Source organism: Leuciscus leuciscus, assembly GCF_965113295.1.
Source record: "Leuciscus leuciscus genome assembly, chromosome: 10".
In the NCBI taxonomy this organism is placed as follows: domain Eukaryota; kingdom Metazoa; phylum Chordata; class Actinopteri; order Cypriniformes; family Leuciscidae; genus Leuciscus; species Leuciscus leuciscus.
Genome location: NC_138734.1, coordinates 33,417,051 through 33,442,528, shown reverse-complemented (window position 1 = coordinate 33,442,528; position 25,478 = coordinate 33,417,051). Strand labels below are relative to the sequence as shown.

General features: G+C 37.0%; 1 protein-coding gene and 1 long non-coding RNA gene across 2 annotated transcripts in view; one reads left to right on the top strand and one right to left on the bottom strand.

Annotated features, from left to right (window-relative positions):
* The window catches only part of LOC309507683, a 203,015-nt gene extending 186,436 nt beyond the window's left edge, over positions 1-16,579 (top strand). Inside the window, exon 2 of the long non-coding RNA XR_014209207.1 lies at positions 15,689-16,579. This is a non-coding gene — a long non-coding RNA (uncharacterized lncRNA). The remainder of the gene's footprint in view (positions 1-15,688) is intronic.
* itpr2 (inositol 1,4,5-trisphosphate receptor, type 2) overlaps positions 1-25,478 on the bottom strand; it is a 96,111-nt gene that overhangs the window by 20,123 nt on the left and 50,510 nt on the right. Inside the window, exons 38-49 of the mRNA XM_082181915.1 lie at positions 12,991-13,093; positions 12,708-12,895; positions 12,445-12,625; positions 9,496-9,740; positions 8,985-9,185; positions 8,679-8,789; positions 8,364-8,459; positions 7,723-7,839; positions 1,549-1,659; positions 1,166-1,358; positions 945-1,070; positions 38-213 (exon numbers count right to left, since the gene is read on the bottom strand). Of these exons, the coding sequence (XP_082038041.1) occupies positions 38-213; positions 945-1,070; positions 1,166-1,358; positions 1,549-1,659; positions 7,723-7,839; positions 8,364-8,459; positions 8,679-8,789; positions 8,985-9,185; positions 9,496-9,740; positions 12,445-12,625; positions 12,708-12,895; positions 12,991-13,093 (1,848 nt within the window). The remainder of the gene's footprint in view (positions 1-37; positions 214-944; positions 1,071-1,165; positions 1,359-1,548; positions 1,660-7,722; positions 7,840-8,363; positions 8,460-8,678; positions 8,790-8,984; positions 9,186-9,495; positions 9,741-12,444; positions 12,626-12,707; positions 12,896-12,990; positions 13,094-25,478) is intronic.

The window sequence follows — 25,478 nt, the reverse complement described above, 5'->3', positions numbered from 1 at the left end:
AATGAAGCGTGAATGGTTTGTAATGAATTTGCCTTACGTTGGCGGCCCCCAGAAGCAGCAGTGTGGGTCCTAAGCCCAGCGTGTATATAGAGCGGAAGATGACGGTGACCAGGAACGCCAGGATACCTCCACGCCGTGGAAGAACAAACAATGTGAAGGTGCTCACGACCACTGCCACCCAAAGCAATACCGACAAGAATGGAGGCAAGATACCTAACAGACAAAACAAAGAACTGCATGAAGATTTTCGGGTGAACTACCCCTTAAATTAATATCATTATGATGTAATGACACTCATGACACAAAAAAAATTGATTTCAGTGTTTTACATTTACATTTTTCTGGATCCCATTTTAATGGTTAAAAGGATAATTCAATAATTTATTAAAATTTTAACAACAAGAATGCCATTTGAAATGTGCTTCTTCTATTTAAAACATTTCAGGATTTCTTTTTTTTATGATTTACTACAAATGTATTATCAAAAACTGCGGTAATCAAAGTAACCTTTTTTGCAAACAAAGTGCTGCACAACAGAGGCTTGCAATTAAAGAGGTTTCATTTAAAACATGGATGAAAAACAGTGATATACTTTTAAAATAACGTTTTGAAAACTTTTTTTTATTATTATTATTGTAATTAGTACTTTAAGAAGTACATTCTACTGTACAATATATAATTCTGTCATAATTTGTTCAAGTTAAACCAAAACATTATTTTAGCAGTTTGTATTAAAGAGCTTAGTTTTTAATTAAATGAAAAGGTGAAATGCTGGATTAAGTGACTCTCAGAGCAGCTCTGAAGAATTTTTGCTAAATTCAGTAACATTCCATGTTATACAGTCAATTGCATTTTTAGGCATAGATTCCATTTGTGTTTCGTGTCACGGAAATCATAGGGCCATAATTACGCAACTTTTTAGATACCAAGAATCAAAGCCGTACCTTCATCTCCATCATCTCCAAATGGGTAGAAAAGAGCCACAGCCAAGTTGATTAACACAGCCAAGTTAAAGGAGATACTACCCCATAGAGATATATGTTTTGACACCCAGAAAAGTGGTGCATTATCTGCAAACACACACCAATACATCAGTATAATAACTCTGGCACAGACTCAAACTTGTGATAAATTGTTACATTTGAGCAAAGTAAAAACAACTCACTTCTTATTTTTTTCTGCCACCTCATCTCATTGTAGAGGTCATCAAACTGCTGGAAGAAGTCGTTGACCTTGCTGCCCTGGTCGTCTCGCTCTGTGGTGGTGAATACACGCACTTTTGATTCTTCTGTTAAGTACTCACAGATGTTGGGCACAGGAAACACGATCTGCTCCATTGTGCGATCATGACGAACAATCTAAAAATGTAATAAAAAAACAAATTTTTGGGGGGGAAGATCAGTAATAAATCATGTTTAAATAATACACTTTGACTTAAATTTCTGATAAAAGCAATGATATGTTAATAGGTCATCAAATGTGTCATCATAAAGTTACAGAAAAGCCATTAAATTAAGCAGTTATCTTAAAACTCTCAAATGGTCATACCTCTATCTGAGCAGTGTGGTTGGCGTAGTATCTGAGCGGTGTCTCTCCCTCGATGCTGGGGTCTAGGCCAGGTTTCAAACTCTGCTGGAGGTTTTTATTGTGGCGTGCCAACTGATCATAAAAATAAAATAAAGTACTTCAGTCAACACAACAGATTCAGAAACAACAGATCCATATTAGGGTGATTCTTCAAATATGGCCACTTGTGGCCCTGTGGACTTTTAGAAAACAGATTCTCACTAGTTTAAATTTGTCTTACAAGTTTACTAATAATGTCCATCAGTGGACATACATCCTGTACAGGTGAATTCTGTCATTTTTGCTTAAAAACATGAACATTCCACCACAGTTTCATTTTCACCTTACCTCAAATTATGCATTACATTTTATAACATTGTTTAATGAAAATGACGAATGTGGAAATTACATTTTTGTAATAAAATGGCCTTTATTTTGTCTTGCTAAATTTAATTTCATAGCTAGAATTTTATGTATGCCAATACACAATTATTAAGTAAAAGCAAAATGGACAAGAACAGTGGCAAGATACCCAACATACAAAACAAAATTCATCCAAACATTGTGAATAACAAAATTTTGTGGTGAACTAGCCATTTAAATAATTATTATGCAACTAATTGTAATTTTCATGAATAAACGTTTTTGCATAACTAAATATAAATTCCAACATGATTGAAAATGATGGACAGTCAAAAAAAAAAAGAAAAAAAAAAAAGAAGAAGAGTGTTTTCAAGTGATATTTATATTTTTTTCGTATTTTCCCCCCCCTCATATCTAGTTTCATCTCTTGGTAAAAAAGTACACTTACTTTTGATAAAAAATGTATTACCTAAAAAATGTTTGATGTGGTGGAAATAATGCTACAACTGAGGGAGTCATAATCTATATACATATATAAATATATACACATATAATATATATACAGTATATGTGAACCAGTCACATGAGTCAATTTGTTGAAAATTGAGATTTATACATCATCTGAAAGCTGAATAAATGAGCTTTCCATTGATGTATGGTTTGTTATGATAGGAAAATATTGGTCAAGATACAACTATTTGAAAATCTGGAATCTGAGGGTGCAAAAAAATCTAAACATTGAGAAAATCGCCTTTAAAGTTCTCCATTTATGTTCGCGATTGTGCTGCTTTCACTCACAAAAATAAATGTTTTATACATTTACTTTGACATTTACAAAATATCTTCATGGAACATGATCTTTACTTAATATCCTAATGATTTTTTGGCACAAAAGAAAAATCGATAATTTTGACCCATACAATGTATTGTTGGCTATTGCCACAAATATACCCGTCCGACTTATGACTGGTTTTGTGATCCAGGGTCACATATAATATAATAATATATATACATAGGCTATTCATTTTTATATATATAAATATATATATATATAGTTTTCACAAAATAAGTATTGAAATGGTTTATTTTATTTAGATATAGATTTAGATGTAGATGTAATAACAAAATTTTATAATGGATTTTCTTCGTTTAAAATTTAAAGTCTGACTTTGAGACAATGGTACATCAACAAAATCTACACATTTGAAAAATAGCGACAAAAAAAAAGAGAAAAAAAGCTACAATTTGTTAGATTTAATAACCTCAACCTTTACGTCAACCTCTGAGACAAAGTGCTTGAAGTTGCAGGAACACCATTAATCTATTAGTGACACATTGGTGATTTGGCTGACACAAATCACATTAGCGATTTAGAAGTTTCATAATGCCAATGCAACCCCTGGATGAGTCAGTTCATAAGTGTCAGGACTGATCAACCGGATCACTTCAAAATCAAAACATTTTAAGATCAGCCCATGCCGAAGAACTCTGATGTTTATCTTAATGACTGAATACCCACAGTGATGTGGCCAAGATTCCTTAGTGAGACAACAACATCCAGAGACAACCTAATCAAAAACAGCGCTCTGAAAATCATTTCCAACAGATGACGGGATCAAAGGGCAACAAATGATCAATATCGCTCTGAAAGATCCAAGCAATTCATTTAAGTAAAGAACCATCTCCATAAAAAACAAGGTAGTTTATACATAAAGAAGGCTGCTCAGTCTATTAAGGTAACCAGTCTTTCTAAAAAGGCAGACGGTCACTCTGTAACCTCAAACAAGGACAAGTCCTTGAGACAAACAAGCAATCATTCCACACCCTCAGCTTTCCTTCATCGCATAATGGCCTTAACGCGGTAAATAGGAGCGAGGGATTTACATGCTTGTTTTCGTACACGCTGAAAGAACACAAAAGATGTGCGCATTGAGACACTAAGAAGGTGAAATCACTTTGTCTCCTCACTGAGGTCTAAGCCAAAAAATGTTTACAGTGTTCTTTTCATTTCAGATCAAAGCGACAGTAACATCAGGAATCGGTTTATAAGAGCTGGAAGAGAGCAAGGCACGCAATTGAGAGCTAAACTGACACCAAATAATGTCATTTACTTTGTCATGTTCCCAGTAAACACAGGAGGATCTTGTATTTGGCAGTTGTTTTTCAGCACTGTAGCTAACAAAAAAAAAACCACGCCAACAATGCTGAGCAAACAAAAAGAAATTGAAACCACAATGGAAAAAAGGACATGGGAATGTTCTTTGTCAAAACCGTTTACAGTATCACTATTCAATTTAACTTCCTGAGGAACAAAGTTAATTTACACACATTTCTGTGACAATCAAAGCATTTTTATAGAGCGTTCTCTCATGAACATAAGTTCACATCAATTCAAACAATTGCCATGTTGAATAAACTATTTATAAATTTCCATTTTTAAATAGAACATTTAATTGTGGCCAAAACTGACATTTCAAACCACCCGCAGCATTATGCAACTACATGAAATTTTTTTGGGGGAAAATCTGAAGTAATTGTGACCTGGACTTGGTTCTTGGTCCAAGGTGCTAGGGTGTAATGGATTTTTATCCATTATGGGTTTTTATCCTGTTGTTATGCTGTTTGTGAGTGGTTACTTGATAGAAAACTGTAAATTCTAAGTATGAACAATTGCAATAGTGACACTTGCCTTAGCAAACACCACTAATTAAAAATAAATGTCAGTAATCATTAATAAATGTTTGATACATTTTTAAGCAGAAGACCTATTAATATAAGATGTAATTTAAGTCTCAGGTGTCCCCAGTATGTGTCAGTTTGTATGTGTCATGTGAAGTTTCAACTCAAAATACCCCAAAGATCATTTATTATAGCATGCCCCTTTTTTAATGGAATCAAAAACATGCTGTTTTTGTGTGTCTATCTTTAAATGCAAATGAGCTGTTTTCCCCCGCCCCCCAGCTCACTCAGGGGAGGATCTAAGCTAATAGGTTCGATTCTGTCACCAGTCTTGGGGCCACCAGTCTTGACGTCACAATGTGTAGAAAATGCGAACAACTCATTTTAAAGGTCCCATTGCATTAAAATGTCACTTTATGAGTTTTTTTTTTTTTTACCTTAATATGAGTTTCCCTAGCCTGCCTATGGTCCCCCAGTGGCTAGACGTTTTGATGGGTGTAAACCAAGCCCTGGGTATTTTTGAGAAAATGAAATCTCAGACGGGCGAATCTAGAAATCTTCCCCATATGTCGTCATAAGAGGAAAGGTTACCTCCCCTTTCTCTTCTTTTCCCGCCAAGAGAATTTGGCCCGCCCATGAGAAAATGAGCTGCGCGAGAGCGATATTGTTTTTTCCTCGAAAGACATCATGGCTTGCAAACGAGCGAAGCATTGCAGTTGCTCAGTGTTTGGATGTACAAATGAACACAAAAGTATTTTTTTAGTTCCTTCATCCGAGCCTCTGAAGAACAAGTGGGTTATGTGAATTTCTGATGTGTAATTGTTCAAATTCAGACAGATAATCTTTCTCTCAAAGTCGTTCAATACTGTTTATGCATCAGTAAATCAAGCCAGTGACTAAACGAGCAACTTCACGTCGTTTCTCTTAGTAGGATGAAAATAATCTTACTTAAACTGTGATTAATATATATACAGAAAGCGATCAAAGAACAATCCCTTTCCAATCGCCCAAGCTGTCAATCACACAGCGCGAGTTTATCTGGACACTTGCCAAAACTCGTTATGAAATCAATGACGCTGTTACGCTGCACAACGAAGCTCTTACTGTACTTACCTCATGTTTGCATTGGTGAAAGCATTAATGAGAGTACAGAAACTGCGTTGCAATGATAAGATCTTCATTCACGCGATCAACAGGCTGTCATCTGCTCAATGCTCATCAATGCAACTTTTATGTGATGGGAATAGATCTAAATACTTAAAAAAAACTTCTCACGATTCGTTAATCCCGATAGCTGTAATAGTAAAAACGTATAATAGCTGTAATAGTAAAAGTTTTCGAGAGAGTTCCACATGTAATGCTAGATATTTCATATGCAAGCATGTCAGCCAATCACAGCAGTGGGCGTTAACACTGAAGTCTCACAGCGACACGCCCCTTCAAACAGAGTGTTCAAATCAGAGGCTAAAATCAGGCTAGGAAATATGCCTTTTATTTCTAAATGATAACAACTTTTGATCTAAAAAACATACTAACATTATAAGGGCACTCCAGGAAATATTCTAAAATAATAAAATAATCCATGCAATGGGACCTTTAATACACTGTTTATGATTTATGGGGAATATAAAAAAAGGAGTAGGTGGATTTTCACCATTATAGGGTGGATGTGTACAAACACTGTCGACACACATTAATGTTCAAACACCATGTAAAACTGAATGTTGCATATTAGGTCCCCTTTAAAGTAATTTCTGTTTATTTCTTTCTCAGTGTCAGTGAAATTAGAAAATAAGGGATTATTCCTTTCCTTTGACTCCCTCTCCTTCTTTCTCCGCTCGACTAATATGTCCTCAGGCCCTGCTTGTTTTCTAATAGTGATAATTTACACAGGGAAATGAGACTGACAAACATTGTGCAAATGGTCCAAGTGAAGTAGAATCTCCCCAACTAGATCATATAGCCATATGACAGTGTTTCTCAAACCATTGTCCATCTAAAATAGCCACAAGGTCAGCGTAAAAGTCCTGAATTTTAAACAAAAATATCACTGAAACCTATGGCAAGAGTTTGCCATAACATATATTATTCCAGCAAAGCTAACGGTGAGAGAGCTATGCATACTTGTACTAGAGTTCTCTCTCAGTCGTCTGTGTGGTGTGATTTGTGTTTGAAAAAACAGAGATAGATGAACACCTTAAGTTATGTCATTATGAAAGCAGCCAGTTAGACAGATATAAACTGTCTGGCAGATGGCTGAGACTGTGGAAGTGAAAGAGAAGATTGAAACTGAGAAATGCACAACTTGATTGAGAATTTCTTCACAAGAGGCCTTAAAGGGTTAGTTCACCCAAAAATTAAAACTCTGTCATTAATTACTTGAAAATGACACAAATTAAGGTCTTTTTTATGAAATCTGAGAGCTTTCTGTCCCTCCACTGGCAGCTACACAACTACCATTTTGACGCTTCAAAAATTTCATAAAGAGATCGTAAAACTAATCCATGTGAATTGAGCGGTTTAGCCCACATTTTCTGAAGTGACTCGATCCCTTTATATGATGAACAGATTGAATTTAGGCTTTTATTCACATATAAGTGGTAGTTTCGTCCCTCGATGGAGGGACAGAAAGCTCTCAGATTTCATCAAAAAGATCCTCATTTTGTGTTCCAAAGATGAACGAAAGTCTAACGGGATTGGAACGACATGAAGGTGAGTAATTAATGAAATAATTTTTGAGTGAACTATCCCTTTAACACTTCTTCAGAGGGATTTTTTGATTTTTCTGAAAAGCATGTTGATGGCCATGAACTACTCGCAAATCTAATCCTCCGTTATCTTCAGTAGGTTTGTACTTTTAACAGATATTGCAATGTGTTCTATCACTAAATGTTATATTGTGTCACATACGACAGCGTTTCCCAACCTTTTCATTATGCTCAAGTACCCTTAATCTGCACCAATCAATGCTACGAACCCTGATTAGTTATCATAGCCTGCTAAATATTCCATTTTAAAGGTTTAACAAAGCAAAATGTAAGTCTTTCTACTGTAAGTACCCCTGATGTAAACACAGACCTGCTTGGTAGCTCACATTAAACATCTAAATCTTACCTGATGGGCCAGGATGAAGATGTTGTGGCCAACATCTTTAGGTTTGATCTGATCTGATGTCTCTTGATCAATCTCACTCTCTTCTCCTTGAACGTAAGCCTCCTTCATCACATCAACCTGTAGATGAGAACAGAAATTAAGTCAAGATCACTAAGATCGGGGGACTCGAACTTACTTTCTGTCCTCAGGACCAGATTAAAAAATAGGGGTGACCGTGCTTTCGCAGCTTATGGACCCAAGCTATGGAATAGCCTACCCTCTAATATCAGATCTGCCCAAACTCTGACACTTTTTAAAACTTCTCTGAAAAAAAACACATCTCTTTTCACTAGCTTTTAATATACCCTGATGTGTCCGACTTTTTCTCTTCGATGTGTATCTTTGCTGGTTTTGTGCTTGTATTGTCTACCCTTATTGGCCTTGTTAAGCACTTTGGTCAACGCCAGTTGTTTTTAAATGTGCTATACAAATAAAATTGTATTGTATTACTGCATTTATAGCACAGAACAGACATGTTTTGGCTGATAACAGATGATCTAAACAATATTTATTGATTGCACAACAGTTCGTTCAGGTTCTAAGAATGCTGATATACAGTATCATCCAACAGCAGCAATATTGTATGATACTGATTAGCTCACCAGTTCATTGGGTCTCATCTTGTACAGGATCTTCTCCGCATTCTCGCTGTCATGACGACTCTCCATGATGGCCAAGAGAAGTTTAGATGCATTGTTCTGATAGTTAATTGTAAAGAAAAGAGCCTTTTAAAAATAAATGACTGTGAAGATAAGAATATTCACACATTTTTCTCCTGGAGCTAAAAGTGCAGATGTTTTTACATGCCAAATCAAAAATTTGCAATGCTTCAAAACAATTTGTTGTCTGTAAAATTGTATTATACATCAATTGCCTCCTTATTCAAACTACGTGATTAACTGCAAACAAACAAGTACCTTCAGCTCCAGTACAAGGTCAAGTCGGTTCTTTCCCAACGGATCAATTGGATTCACAATGAGTGCGATGATGATGTCAATGCCGTTTGACTCATGTCTTGCTATGCATGACTGCGGAGGAGGAAAAACACAATCTATGATACCAAACTTTTATTTATCAAGTCTTAGACATGTAGAAAAGACTCATTTTTGCATCTTTAATAAAGCTAGAAATAAATTAATTTTGGTACCAAATCTAACACTTGGACTCTATGTGGAAACAGATTTCTCCCCATTTTCCAATGAAGATGATGTTTCAATCAGTACCTGGTTTTCATGGCAAGGACCCTGGCAGTACTCCGTGATGGTCTCAAGCGTCTGTATGACCAGGTCTACGTTCCTCTCATTAATGTAGAGCCCCAGCAGCCCCAGTCCTCCCGTTGTGCTGCCACAGATACAGTCAAGAAACTGCAACGTCTCACACACCAGGTTATAATTGGTTTTGTTGCTCTGATCTCGCAGAAAGTTCTGTATACAAGAGAAAAGAAAGATTTTGACTAATAACTCAAGTCGAGTCCTGAGTGGCAGTAATTAGTATCTCAGTTCAGACAGACTCGTCCATAACTAGGTCAGGGGTCCCTTGAGATGTTTATCTGCACAACAAAAACATTTTTTGTTCTCACAATGGAAAAGCACTAATTTAAAGCCCTATGATTTTTGACACTGTAAAGGCAGAATTGCTGGTTTTCACTTCTAAGCACACTGGAATGGTTTACAGTCAAACAAACTAAGGCTGAGAAAAATTGGATGAAGATTATAGAAGATTTGCATCACCTACCTGCAAGTGCCTGTTATGATTCTCACAGAGCAGCTGAAGGAAGCGAAGGATTGGTTTCATGATGGTGATGGCCTGGCTCATCTGAGTCTCCTCCACCACCTCCTCCATCCCGTCCTGTCCCGACCCCATCGCCTCCATCTCGGGGTCCAAATCCCGGCGAAAGATGCTGTAGGCCTTTGAGGTGACCGAGGAAGCATCTTTAAGCTGACCCCGCATCTCTTCTCTGAGGTGTAAGGAGTCTCGAACTTCATAAGAGAAGAAAGAATGACCTTCTGATTATTAAATTGTTACGTAATCAGTTTTATTTAGTATTCATCAATATCTTCAATTAGCTTTTATTTTTAGATTTAGATTTTTTGTTTACGTTTTTTAACTAAATTTAAGTAATTTTTTATCAGTTATATTACTTTTAGCTATTTAAAAAAATATACATTTCTATTTAGCTTTCATTTCTATTTGTTTTAGTTGTATTTTTTATTAATTGTTGCAGATTATTTAGTTTCAGTTATTAGTCAAGGAAACATTTAATTTATGTTTAAGTTTAAGTTTAAGTCATTCTTTTAGTATTTCATTAAATATTAATATTTTATTTCAGCTGTATTTCAATAACTGAAAATTATTTTAATAAAACAATTTTTTTGTTAACTATATCAACATTGAATGGGATGTAATATTAAAGAACATTTGCAAAACATTATTCAAAGGTCAATTCAAATTCAAAATCTGTCATCCATACTAGGTACTGTACCTGGAAGTACTTTTGATTAAATATATTTATTAATATCACAACATCAAGCAATATATCACACAATCAAGAGCTGTCATTCGGTCATAAGCATAAAGCCACAGGTTTTTATTTATTGGTATTACTTTTATATTATAGTTCAATAAACAGGTTGAAGAATATTTAACAACTTAAACTCAGAGACAATATTACAAGCTATAACAAATATTTTCAAATGAAACCAGACACAATCTGATGAATCAGCACTACTGCACGATTTGCTTAAGCAAATGAATCACTCAATCATGAGTGAATCAGTGTTTTTAAACAAATCGGTTGAGGAACTGACTTAGTGATTGATTCACTCAAAGACAGTCTCTTGTTGACCTAGTGCATAACAATGAACTTTAAGTCTCAAAACTAAGTGCAAATCCTTAAACGTAAAAACTTTACGTGCAAATGTGGAATGTTAAACTTTATAACTGAAAACCCGATATTGATAGACTTAGCCCCCCTTAATGTCTATAGTGGTAAGAAATAGCCAACAATGTATTTATATCTTCAATAAATGACTAATTCTTGCAGGATATACTGATTGAGCTCTCTTCAGCATGCTAGAGAATTGATATACCAATTCAAAGTCATCCATACTAAATCGTAGGTACTCCTTTTGAAAGAAATATATATATATTTTTTTTTTTTGGATACATATTAAGGCACATTTGAATATTATTATTCAAAACTTAATTGCCATGTAACTGTCAACAACATTTCTCCTTATCAAACAATCATGTCTTGTGCACTACACCGTTGGACTAGGCGAATTTGATATCTTTCCTCTCTCGATGAGAAGTGTTAAATAAAACCCTGCTTTTTAACAGCAGGGCTTTGATAAAGTGCCAGCTACCCCTCACATGACCTCATGTGACAGGATATGGAGCACAGCAGTTGAAATGGGGACAGATACTATTCATATGCCTGATTGTGCCTTCATTTACGCTGCCTCAGGCCTGAACTGCAATCACATGGTTAGCTATGCATTAAGGCACACTTGTTTGTGATAAACAGGCTTTTCACAGGACCAATGACATACTTCTAGTTCAGACATAGCACATCATTTAGAGAGTCTAGGTCATTCTTTTTAGGTCTAAACATGATAAAGCAGAACACTGCAATTAGGACACATCTCTATTTTCAGCAAGAGACTAAAACTGAAAATGGCATTTTGAAAAACGGCCGAAAATATATGCCTCCCCGCCCCTCAGTGTTCAGCGCTCAAGTTTCACTCTCGCTCTAGCCGTTGTCACGGCGAGTTGTGACGCTCTGCTCAATATTCCGCTCTATGCATGTGCAAAGCTCAGTTGCTTACGGCCCATGCGAACGCTCCACCCATGTACCGCTCCTTCTCATTGGAAAAGCAACGACCCCTCAAATAATGAAGTAGTAGGTCTATACTTGTTTCTGACTGCAATAGCCCTAATGTGCTGTAAGATGGTGTGGTATAGCCATGCTGGGAAACACTGGGAAAACGACATTAGCCTCTCGTTCACTGATCTGCTCACATGCTCTGATAATAAAAGCTTTGTAGGACTTTATATTCTTTGAATAACTGGTCAAAAAATAAATCTGTTACAGTAAATCTGATTCTGTTGCACTGAACCGCATATAGAATAATACATTGATATTTAATATTAATATATATTCTGTCCAATTATAGAGTTACTTTCAACAAAAGTGTGGTTATTTTATTGTATTGGCTTGTATTTTTTAAATTCAGTATCATTAAAAAGTATAATATTAATACACTTATACAAAAAAGCTAATTTAAAATAAAAAAATAATCCTTTTTAAAAAGCATTTTGAGTTTTCAGCCAAGAGCATCCAGAATTTTCATTCAGACCATTTATCAACCTTGTATTGAAATAAATCTGTTATTCATGGCAAATCTTTAGATCTACTCAATTATCTCTGAACTCATTTACAGTATTTCGGTATGAAGCATGAACTTCTGAAAACATACAAAGAAACATTCCCGAGTCAATCTCAAAATGAAAATAGAAGTAACTTAAATAAATAAATAACTTGCTTGATTTCCTTAAAGCAAAATATTATTATACTGTTCTGTTAATTTTGGGGTGAAATATGACCCAACATTTCATACTTTTCATCATATTCATTTTCCATGGTCTTAAAAAAACATTTTTCTAATGAAAGTGGAAGTACACCTTTCTTATATCTGATTCCAGAGCCTTCTCCTTCCTCTTCTCTCTTCCTGCAGCTGACCTCAAACATGTTGACTGACACACTAGAGCGGATCTCTTTCTGAGCCAGCTCCATCCGGTCATAGAAGACCTTGAAGAACTTCTCTGACTTCTTCTGCTTGTGCAGTTGATGGAAGAAAGAGTTCTGCAGGGAGACATGAAGGAAATTACATCATCTGGATCTTGTGGATGGCATGTTGTGAATGTGTAACATCACCTTTATATACCTGAATCTGTGTATTCCCTCCTCTCAGCAGTGCAATGCCCAGCAGAATGCTTTCCTCAAATATACGGTCATTCTTAGTGCTGACGATGAGGTCGATGACCAGCTCGGACGCTCCCACGTTGTCCAGCGCACACTGGATGTCTGCTACGCTAGTGCCTGGTTTATCAGGGTCCAGCCCGGGAGAGCCACCTATACACACATGTACACACAGAAACACACTGTTGAGTCAGGATGTATATGGTGAACGGACAGTGCTTCTTCTAATGGTCATCTTTGTACCAGACCTCCAGAGGAAGAACTGCTCCCGCCGCTGTAATCCAGGGCTTTGGTGTGGGGCCGCTGGTTGCCAAAGTAGTGTGTAAGGAGACTCTTCCTCAGTGTGGTACCCTGAGGAAACAACAGAGAAAGGCAGTTGAGTCATCCTCAAAATATGCCATATTCTAAATGTTCAAGAAAACCCATATACAGATAGACAGATGTATCATTCTATTACTTTTATTATCAAATTACTTTTATTATAGTTAAATAATATGATTTTGTTTAAAGAACAGAACTGTTCTAAAGAGCTATTTTGGAGTGTGTTGCTTTTTCGACTCTCTGGTGTAAATTTCTGTCCAGCATCATGGGTAATGTAGTTTTTAACCAGGAATTCAACTGTTAAACACTATTATTTAAAAAAATAAGCTGAAATAATGCGGACTGATGGCTTCGGCATAAGCATAAGCATAAGCAAATACCATGGATTAACAACCTCGTAGCTCACACTAGGTCTGTCTTTAAAGGTTTATAAGTTACCGTTTAAAATAAATTTGCCTATGGCAAAAATTATTGGAGTTTTTACTTCCGGAACCCAACTGTTGCACTCTATTATTTTCAGGGAAATGCACGGCTAAAGTTTTTCCAGGCAGGTCTTGACCGCATTGCATGCTCCTTTCACATCACCAAATTATTTCGCTTAGATTCAACATAGATTCAGGTAATTCACAAGCTATCTCTCTCTCTCTCTCTCTCTCTCTCTCATAATTGCATTAGTAACTATTAGTCTGCTATCAGTGGCTGAAGCTTCAGTTACTAGCTCTAAAATGCCATTTTGGATTTAGCAACGGAGGTGTGGGATTAGATGCCCAGAAGAAATTAAGAAATTAGGGTTAGGCGTTTGAAGGACAAAAACCTGACAAATGTCTTGAAATACATCATCTGAACAATGTCTTGAGGTGTAGTGTAACCGTAGAATAAGCGAAATAATTGACTGGTCCGTTGAATTATTAGAAAATACTGCCCACCCGAGGAGTGCCTGATTTTTTTTATAATTCAACAGGCCGGAGTGTCAATTATTTCTTACTAATAATAAGAAATGTTGAGCACCAAATCAGCATATTAGAATGCTCTCTGAAGGATCATGTGACACTTAAAACTGCAGTAATGATGCTGAAAATTCATGAATATATTACATTTAAAATTTTATCCAAACAGAAAACCGTTATTTAAAGTTTTAAAAAATGGTTTTACTGTATTTTTGATCAAATAAATACATAAGCATAAGAGACTTATAGAAATAGAACTAAATGGATCTTAATCTGTACTGAACCCTGAACATTCCTTTAAGTATATTTATTTAAAAAAATAAAATAATTGACGACCTACTGCAAATATTCATAGTAAACTCAGTTTTTCTGAGAGTGTGAAGGAGGGAGTGCTTCATTTCCTGTCCGTTTTGATTCCCTTCACACTTTCACGTGTTTTCCTCCCAACCGTGTTGGATAAAAACACACACTCACATGGGAGAACTTTTACATAACTAGTATAAACTGTAGTAATTGCTGTAATTATGCCAGAAGTGTAGCGAAACCTCAGGGAGGCAGAGGGTAGACAGCGAGTGCTGAAGGTAGAGAGCAGACGGCTGCCTTGAAAATCTGTTTCCCAGTGGGAGAGAAACTGAACGTGTGAAAAAGACAGAGGGTGGGGGGGGAGAGTGGCTGGCATAGAGACCAGGAGCAAGCGAGAGAGATAGACAGATCAACACAGAGGGAGAGAGAGAGAGAGAGAGTTATGTAACACCTGGTGGTGGCTTGCTGAGAGATCACGAGGAAGACACGGCGGAAGGAGCGGGATGGTATAGTGATTGTCTCTCCCTTCCTTTGTCTCCTGACCGAATGCTTTTTTATTTTCTTTGTATCCTTCCTGCCTGTCTCATTCTCTTGCTTTTATACATCTGGTTGGGAATGGTCGCAGCTATTTTTCTGTGTTTTTGTGTTTGGCGAGAGAAAAACTGTTCACGCGGTCACAGTTTAATTACGATTGACAACCGTATTTATCAACAGGTGTGACTCTCGGTTTGTCCTGTTCATTCGAAAGCTTGTAGGAGTGGCTCAAATATAATTTGTATGAAAGAAGTATGAAATATCAAAGATCACCACTTTCATTACACCAGAAATTCATAATTGACATGACATTTCAGAAAGGAGTCAAAAAAAAAAGAAAAAAAAAGAAGAAAATTAAATAAAATAAAACTAAATGAACATATTAATATACATATACATATTAACACATAATAAAAAATATTAAATGAACAAAACGATAAAAAGTAATAAATAAAGCAATAAAAACAAATGAAAAAAACCTAAAAAAACTTTACTTCTGGACAGGCTGGAAAACTGGGTGGGGCTTTCTGGGATAGTCCTAAAATGGTTCAGGTCATACTTAGATGGGAGAGGTTATTATGTGAGTATAGGAGACCATAAGTCTGAGTGGACATCCATGACATGCGGAGTCCCTCAAGGCTCAATTCTTGCGCCACTCCTGTTCAACCTGTATATGCTCCCAATGAGCCAAATAATGAGAAACAACCAAATTGCTTACCACAGCTATGCAGACGACACACAGCTCTACTTAGCCCTATCGCCCAACGATTACAGCCCCATTGACTCCCTGTGCCAATGCATTGATGAAGTCAACAGTTGGATGTGTCAAAACTTTCTTCAGTTAAACAAAGACAAAACTGAAGTCATTGCGTTTGGAAACAAAGATGAAGTTCTCAAGGTGAACGCATACCTTCACTCTAGGGGTCAAACAACCAAAAATCAAGTCAGGAATCTTGGTGTGACACTAGAGTCCGACCTTAGTTTCAGTAGTCATGTCAAAGCAATAACTAAATCAGCATACTATCATCTAAAAAATATTGCAAGAATTAGATGCTTTGTTTCCAGACAAGACTTAGAGAAACTTGTGCATGCTTTCATCACCAGCAGGGTGGATTATTGTAATGGACTCCTCACTGGCCTTCCCAAAAAGACCATAAGACAGTTGCAGCTCATACAGAACGCTGCCGCCAGGATTCTGAGCAGAACCAGAAAATATGAACATATCACACCAGTCCTCAGGTCTTTACACTGGCTCCCAGTTAAACTTAGGATTGATTTTAAAGTATTATTACTGGTATATAAATCATTCAATGGCCTAGGACCTCAATACATTGCAGATATGCTCACTGAATATAAACCCAACAGATCACTCAGATCATTAGGATCATATCAGCTAGAAATACCAAGGGTTCACTCTAAGCATGGTGAGTCTGCTTTTAGCTATTATGCCAGCCGCAGCTGGAACCAGCTTCCAGAAGAGATCAGATGTGCTCCTACTGTAGTCACATTCAAATCCAGACTCAAAACACTTCTGTTTAGCTGTGCATTTACTGAATGAGCACTGTGCCACTGTTCGTCCGACTGTTTGTACTGTATTTTATTTTTTATTTTTCTAAACTGTTTTAATTATTCTTATTTCTTTTTATTATTTTAATTTCTTCTATGTAAAGCACTTTGAATTGCCATTGTGTATGAAATGTGCTATATAAATAAACTTGCCTTGCCTTGCCTTGCCTAAAACAATAAAAAAATATATAAATTAAATAAAACAATTCAACAATAAAAAATTATATATATAATTTTTTAATGTTTAAAATTATATATATAATTTTTTAATACAACGATAATTTTATATATATATATATATATATATATATATATATATATATATATATATATATATATATATATATATATATATATATATATATATATATACACACACAATTATCTATACATATATATAATTCAGGTCAGCAATATGTTAGTTTACTTTTAAATCATACAGTATTTCACTTTTCGGGATAATCTACTAAAAATAGTGTGAACAAATTCTACACATTTTGTAGATTTAAATCCCAGAATGACAATGTCCCTCCCACAAACACCACCTGCAACCGCTAGCTAACAGCAAATCATGGCTCTTGAATCCCCTGTGGGCACCAAGAAACAAGTAACGTGGCAGACAAGCCATGACATTTTACTCACTTTGCCCTTCTACACTGTTGCACAGGAGGATAATGAAACCCAGGGTGGCTGTGTGGCCATGCATGTGCTGACACAAGACTGACAAACTGCCACAGAGAGAAGACACTTTTCTCTCTGACTCTGACAAGCACGTGTTGTTGCTGTTCCCACTCTCTCAGTAAACACCCATCAGCAGTCAGCACAGACTGTGTCTGCTTCAACAGTCTGGACAAACCATCACACACACACACATTCGGTTTCGCTATCTTTGTGGGGACTCTCCATAGGCGTAAAGATTTTTATACTGTACGAACTGTATATTCTATCCCCTAACGCTAACCCTACCCAACACAGAAAACGTTCTAACGTTCATACTAAATGATCTAAACATCATTTAGTATGTTTATTAATCCATTTCCCTAGTGAAGACACACACACACACGCTATTTAAGAAATAGTTAATCCAAAAATTAAAGTTCTGTCATCATTTATTCACCCCATATATTGGATTTTAAACTTACTTTCTTCTGCAGAACACAAAATAATGTTGGTGACCGAACAGTTTTGGTGACTACTGACTTTGGTGAGACATTTCTCACAATATCTTATTTTGTGTTCCACAGAAGAAACAAAGTCATACAGGTTTGGAGCGATGTGAGGATAACAATGTGATAGTAAACAATGACAAAATTCCTGGGTGAATCATCCCTTTAGGTTTCAGACATAAGCCATAATTAACCATATATGTCTATATTCGGGGCCTCTTCGTGTCATGTCCTGCTCCTGTTCACTGTAATTGGACATGCTTTCCTAGAAGCTGCTTTCTTTCCAACAAAATCCGCTGTAATGGGGGAGTTTAGTGTCTCCTGATGCTGCAGTCTTTCTTGCACTTCTGCAGAGGACTTGATAGGAAGACAGAGGAGGAACGTGAGAGATGAAGGTAGCAGTGCCAGCCTGACTCATCCGTCTGCTGCTGCATGGAAAAAAAAAACCCAGCGCAGGTGAAGTGAGAACAAAAGAGAGAGAGAGACTGCGAGAGCAAGAAAAAAAAGGCAGATAGGAGATAGAGAGAGAAAGAGAGAGAGAAGGCGGCTGATGGAAAGATGGAGGGATAGATAAAGCAGTGGGGAGGAAGAAACAGACAGGCTGACTTTTTTTAAAATGTGCACGGGCACGCCACACTGCGGCTGGCCTGGCTAAGCCTAGGATGCTTCAGCAAGCTTAAAAAAAAAAGCCCTCCGCTGCTGTCTTGCAGGTAACTGCGAACTTCGGATGGAGGGATCAAGAGACCGAGAGATAGAGATAGAGAGATAGAGAGAGAGAGAAAGGGAGGGGTGCTCTGTGCTACTGGTCTCATCAAGTCAGGTTCTGTCTTAGGCCTCACAGCACACCCTGAGTCATTTCACCTCCCATTACAACACATGGAGCTCTGCTCTAAACTTACAGCTGCCACACTTTCTTTTACAAGTTTTAAGTTTTGTTTAAAAAAAAATAGAGAGAAAAAAAAATACACACGCACACACAGTATACAGTAAAAAAATAATGATAACAAAATGATATATATATAAAAAATTATATATATATATATATATACACACATACAGCGGGGGAAATAAGTATTGAACACGTCATCATTTTTCTCAGTAAATATATTTCCAAAGGTGCTATTGACATGAAATTTTCACCAGATGTTGGTAACAACCCAAGTAAGCCATACATACAAAGAAACAAACAAAAATAAGTTCAGAAATTAAGTTATGTGTAATAATGTGAAATGACACAGGGAAAAAGTATTGAACACATGAAGAAAGGGAGGCGCAAAAAGGCATGGAAAGCCAAGACAACTGCTGAAAACTTACAGTAATTAAAAAGCAATCCAGCCCCCTGTCAGTGGAAATTAATAACAGCTGGTTCAGTCCCAAATGATGGCCTACAAAAAGGTCTCATTGCCAAGGTGTCACACAAGACACATCTCATGATGGGTAAAAGCAAAGAGCTGTCTCAAGACCTTCGCAACCTAATTGTTGCAAAACATAATGATGGCATTGGTTATAGGCGCCATTCTAAGCTTCTGAATGGTCCAGTGAGCACTTTTGGGGCCATAATACGGAAGTGGAAAGACAATAATTTCACCATAAATTTGCCTCGACCAGTGCTCCTCGCAAGATTTCTGATAGAGGAGTGAAAAGAATAATCAGAAGAGTTGTCCAAGAGCCAAGGATCACTTGTGGAGAACTTCAAAAAGACCTGCAGATAGCAGGTACTGTTGTCTCAAAGAAAACAGTAAGTAATGCACTCCACCGCCATGGCCTGTATGCACGCTCACCACGCAAGACTCCATTACTGAAAAAAAAGCATGTTGAAGCTCATTTAAAGTTTGCTGCACAACATTTGGAAAAGCCAGTGAAATACTGGGAGAATATAGTGTGGTCACATGAGAGCAAAATTGAACTGTTTGGATGGACAATCAATTAGAAATGTGTCTTGAGCACTAAATCAGCATATTTGAATGATTTCTGAAGGGTCATTTGACACTGAAGACTGGAGTAAATTTTGAAAATGTACAAATTAAAAAATATTTTCAAATACTATATTCAAATAGAAAACTGTTTTAAACTGTAATAATATTTCACATTATTACGGTTTTTACTAAATTTTTTGATCAAATAAATGCAGCCTAACTTGCTGTTTAAGAATAATATTATAAAATTTTTAGAGGGTGCTAAAGTTATAGTAAAGTCTGTGACAAAAATTCCCTACTAATTTAAGCCAAGGAAGTCATTTTATGTTTTAACCATTAAAACAGTTCTGTAAACAAAAGGCCTTCAGAAAACTTCATTGGCACTGTAAAGTTAATAGACTGAAACCTTGCACTCTCATCTAAGGGCGGAAGGAGGACTATGGCTTTGGGTGGAACAGATTTATAGAAGAGAAAGAGTGAGAGAGAAAAATCCATACACCTAAAATCTCATCGGGCAGTCTAGACATGAACACCATGGCTACATCTTTTCAGAGTTGAGAACTGGTATAACAGTAACCGGGGAAGTGGGAAAGAATGAGTGAGAAAAAGATATAGCTTTATGGTGCCTTTGCATCCTTTCTGAAGCTTGAAAGCTTTCAAGATGCAAAAGCACATGAAAGTAGGGTCGGAAATGAACAAGGGCTTGAGACAAAAATGCCACTAAAATGAACAAAAAGCCCCCCAAATTCAAAATAAGGGGGTAAAAAAATAACAGTTAAACTAAATCTATTACAACTGTCGCAATTTAAGTAAAATGTGAAAATGGATAAAGAGTGTCGACTGCAGAATTACATTTAGATCTGTTCACCTTGCATCAGATTTCCTTTTGTGTTTTTGCATCATTGTGCACACTTGTTACTGTCGAGCTTATGAATGCAAAGGCCAATCAGAGTCACCGCTGTTCAGTGGACATGCTCACTGGTTGAATTTTCTCATCATAAACAACAAAGTCCAGATACTGTGATTGTAACGTGAGTTTCGGCAAGAATGTATAACTCGAATTAGTAATGGGGAACAATCTTTGCTCACTCTCTGTATTTAATTTATCCCCAGTTTGAAAAAAAATTTTTTTTCATGCTACTAAAATAACCAATGAGAAGCCTTGATTTTTTTTATAGTATTCTAATTGAATGAAGAAATTGTTACATTTAAGTATCTGACATAAAAGACGACACAGAAACATTAAAAAGGTATATATATAAATGATAAAGGTAAAAAATGCCCTAGGAAATCAATTCCAGGAAGCAATGTTGCCCCTTAATGGAAAAGTACATTTCTGACCCTTATATGAAAGTGATCCACATGACTCATGCACTTAATAGCTCTGTTCATTCGAGTGGAATGAATCATTCTTTTGAGCCGTATCTTTTCTTTGAAAGAGTTTATCTGATTCACAAAACTGATCTGAAAGATCCGTTCAATTGTTTTTTTTAAAGAACATTTCAAGATCTTGCTGCATCTTGATCATAAGCTACACTGGCTTTGGTTCTGGCCATAAAACCCAACGCTACTCTCTAATATCAAATCTCCCATTGCATTTAATCTTCTCACAGTGAAGACTCTTAACTCAGGGTTCCTGTAAGCATCCGCCCAGGCTAGTGGCCTGACCCTCTGCGATTGGTCCAGACGTCTCTTATGACCCGCTCTCAGTGGCAGCAGTGTTCAATGTGGCTCTTCTCATAAACAGTGCCACTAGGAGCAAAACAAATTAGTTTTGCATGTGAGAGCAATTGGAGAGATTGTTGATTTGCAGGCAGGGCCAAGACAAACAGCAGGGACGTAAACAACCATTCCTGAAGATGACCGACCCTGGTGTCATTCGGAAGTGGGGCATGTGATCGGCTAACATCATTAGGGGCACAGGACGTGTTTGTGAGATGCACTGTATGCCGTCAGCGCCTGACCCGTGGAAGCTTGGGCCTTGTCTTCGGACACACCCGAACCTTCGGAACCCACCAAAGTGAGCATTTACACACATTAACACGGCATGTTACACAAACAGTACTCCGTACACATTCACAGATGCTTAGTCTTGTGCACAATTAATCTGCATGATGAATCCACTTCAAATTTATAAGCAAAGGACTGACAAACTGCCAACATTAATAACATCTGTTGCACAGCCTTCCATTGAGGCAGTTACAAAAGCATGTAGGATGGAGATATCAATTTGTTTCGGGTATCAAATGAGCACAAACCACTGAAGAACTTTACTAGGGTGTGAATCCCTAAATAAAAAAATGAAGAAAAACTAAATTTCATTTCTAATTTACATTAATTCACAAAAGTTGGATAACAAACAGATGAACTTTAAAACTTACAGATATTATTAGCAAGACTGCATTCAGTTGATCTAAAGTGACAGTAAAGACATTTATAATGTTACAAAAGATTTCTGTTTCAAAAAAATGCTTTTCTTTTGAACTTTCTATTCATCAACAAATCCTGATTTTTTTTTTTTTTTTATCATGGTAGCAAAAAAATACACATTGATAATAATAAGAAATGTTACTTGAGCAGAAATGATTTCTGAAGGATCATGTGACACTGAAAACTGGAGTAATGATGCTGGAATTTCAGCTTTGCATCACAGGAATAAATTAAAATTTAAAATGTACAAAAATAGAAAACGGTTATTTTAAATCAGAATATTTTACTATATTTTCAATCAAAAAAATGCAGCCTATATACTGTATGTAGTCTGATAAATAATCAGTTAATGTCCTGTAAGTAAATAATAATTGTGGTATGGCAAGTAGGTTCAGACATTGTGTCCTAGGTAAATTCCACTGGTAATTATTTCCATTTATTCTTAGACGGTTTTATAAAAAAATATATTCCCATGAGTAACAACTACGGTGTCTTCCAATGGTGTTTTTTGACTATGCAGCACAAACTAACACCGATACTTATCAATAAAGAACCAGATCTACTGTAAGCTGCTGAGTACATGCTGCTCCTAAAGTTAGTCCTTTCACTGAAGCTCACTGCTGCTGCATTCTGTGAACCCCCCGTGGATCATCTATAGGTGTGTTTTTCTGACTCTTAAAGGAAAAGGAGCTGTACAGCATGTACTGGCTTATTTCCATGGTGACCACACACCTCATGCACCATGCTTGATGACTTATTTAAACGGGGTGGGAAGGGAAAAAACACCATCCTCATGAATACAGAACACAAACTTGCAAACAGATTGAAAATGTTTCAGCAAGAGTTAATATATTAAAGAGACACTCAGCTCTGAATATAAAAATATGGGAGAAGAACACTAGTTCAAATTCTTAGTATTTTCCTAATTAAATCATTTTTCTGATTAAATGTTAGTGAAAAGTTGAATAGAAAATGTAATTTCTTACTCATTGTCACACTTTAATGTAGGATCCAATTCTTACTATTTTCTGGATTGTATGGTTTGATTCCTCTTGGATCTGGATTGGCACACACCAGGGTCTGAAATTAATGGGGGCTTGTGGCAAAAATGGAATCAAAATGAACAAAAATGTCCCCAAAATTCAAGTTATAAGGGCAAAAAATGCCCCAATAATCAGTTCCTGGTTTTTACATTTATAACAATAGTTAAGCAACCGCAGGAGTGCTGATATATCCCTGAATTTATTGCAAATGTGATATTGAGATTATAGAAAAGTTCAACAAACAATTAGTATTAAGTAACACAGTAGTCTTTTTTTGTTCCTTCAATGAAAATAGTTCCAAAAAAGCCACATCACGTTGCGCGTCTTCGAGCACCATGTTTCGTTCCTGAATGAATCAACGTTTCTGAATGAATTGATTTGAATGAATGATTCAATGGGCCCTATTTTAACGATCTAAGCGCATGGTCTAAAGCGCACAGCGCAAGTTCACTTAGGGCGTGTCCGAATCCACTTTTGCTAGTTTAACGACGGGGAAAATGGTCGGCGCGCCAGGGGCATGGTCTAAAAGGGTTGTCGTTACTTGCGTTAAACCAATCAGTGTCTCATCTCCCATTCCCTTTAAATGCCAGTTGCACTCGTGCCACCATGGCAGATTCGCTATTTACCTGACGGAATTTGATAGTGGAAAGACCGAAAGCGTCTCCAGAGCGCAAACGGATCTGCTCGTGCACGAGGTAAAAGTGCGACCATCTACGGGACAAGCCTGATTCCACCATATCTTTATGCACACAATAATAATCTTTTACATTGTAATCCTTTTATTTTGAATATTTGGCATGTTTGTGTGCTGCTGTGCGTCCCTGTGAATAAATGTCATAAATAACCCAAAAAATATTGCGCCATTGACTTTAGACCAGGTTTCAGTTGGTCAATGGCGCAGTCTATTTCTGTTGCCTCAAAATAGCAATGCGCCAACAATGCACCAGAACACACCTCGTTTTAAGACCAGCACACCCATGGGTGCACAAATGGGCGCAAATGCATTTGCTATTTAAACAACGTGGCGCAGGACGTGAAAATGATAACTGCGACGGACTGAAACTAGCAAAAAACACCTGCGTCGCGCTTGGCGCTGCATTGCGCCGGCTGTAAGACAGGGCCCAAGGACTCAATGTGATGTGACTTTCCGCCACCTACTGGTGGGTTTCCGCTGTAAGCTAGACATTTTTTACATTTATTTTATTTTAGTTTTTTTTCCTTTTAGTTTATTTAAATGAATTTAGATCAAGTATCAAATAAAATGTAAACTTGCACTGATTAAGTTAATGTTGTTAGTAATTGTTTATAGTGAGAATAGTTTATGTTGAAAATTGGACCCTAAACTAAAGTGTTACCAAAGTTTCTTTATTCTACATTTTTCAAAAAGTTTGCTTATTTCCAAATTTTGAATTCCAGACTTTCAATATGGTCTCAATCTTGAATGTCCCCAACTGTAGGTCCCAGTACAGAAGTTAAATGTGTTGCGAACACGTTTCATATAGATTTTAAATGCCAACTGTAGCAGCAGGAACGCCACATCCTGCTTTATTTCACTCTAAGAACTGTGAGAACAGGTCTGCTGGCATATGGCATTGGCGAGACCCCGGGGTTAAACGTGTGTGTGTGTCTGTGTAGGCTTTGGTCTAAGAGCTCTGAATGCTCTGGTGGGATTTGTGTGTGGGCTGAAACAGTCGTATTTCATTGCAGTCATCAGGGAGACCTGCTAGCACTGAGCTAGTGTATGAGCTGCGTTTTAGAGCATGTACGTGTCCCACCCCCAGTTCAGTGGTGTGTGAGTGTGTGCATCTGCATGTGTGTGAGGGGTTTAACCGTGTGAGGTTGGTAATCTGAAAAGCTGCTTTGCCTCCGGGCGGTAGTGTGAAACTTGGCTGGAGAGAGATCCAGCAGGATGAGAGAGAGAGAGAGAGAGAGAGAGAGAGAGAGAGAGAGAGAGAGAGAGGCATAGTCTTATGTAACAGGGCTTTTCTTTCCTTTGTCAACAAACAGCAGAGACCTGCACACACACACACACACACACACATACAAAGTTAGTCACCAAATACTGGCATGAGAGAGTTTACTTCAAGGGCACGCCTGACTCGTGAGACGTGAGGTATTACTCTATACAAACACACTCCAGAACAGGCTGCGGTTAATGTTTTGTAACAAGAGCTGGACCCAAAGTCTTGGAAAAAAGGGAAAAGTATTCGCTAAAGAATATAACTGGCCTGGATGTCTTACAGAGGGGTTTTTACATGTATACTGAGCCAAGAACACTCACACATTTATCAATTTCTGCAAAAACATAAACCCTGTGTGGTGCCTCTATTACCACCTTTTCCATGGAAATCGTCCTGGTGCTCGTGCTCGAATTCGTCCAGAGGGATTTATGAACAGACCTGTGTTTTCATTGACGTAACTGACTATGTTAGAACACAACCTGCCCATGAACATAGTACAGTACATCCCAGTCTTTGTTTTGAGAACTTTCTTGTTTGAACACCAAAAAG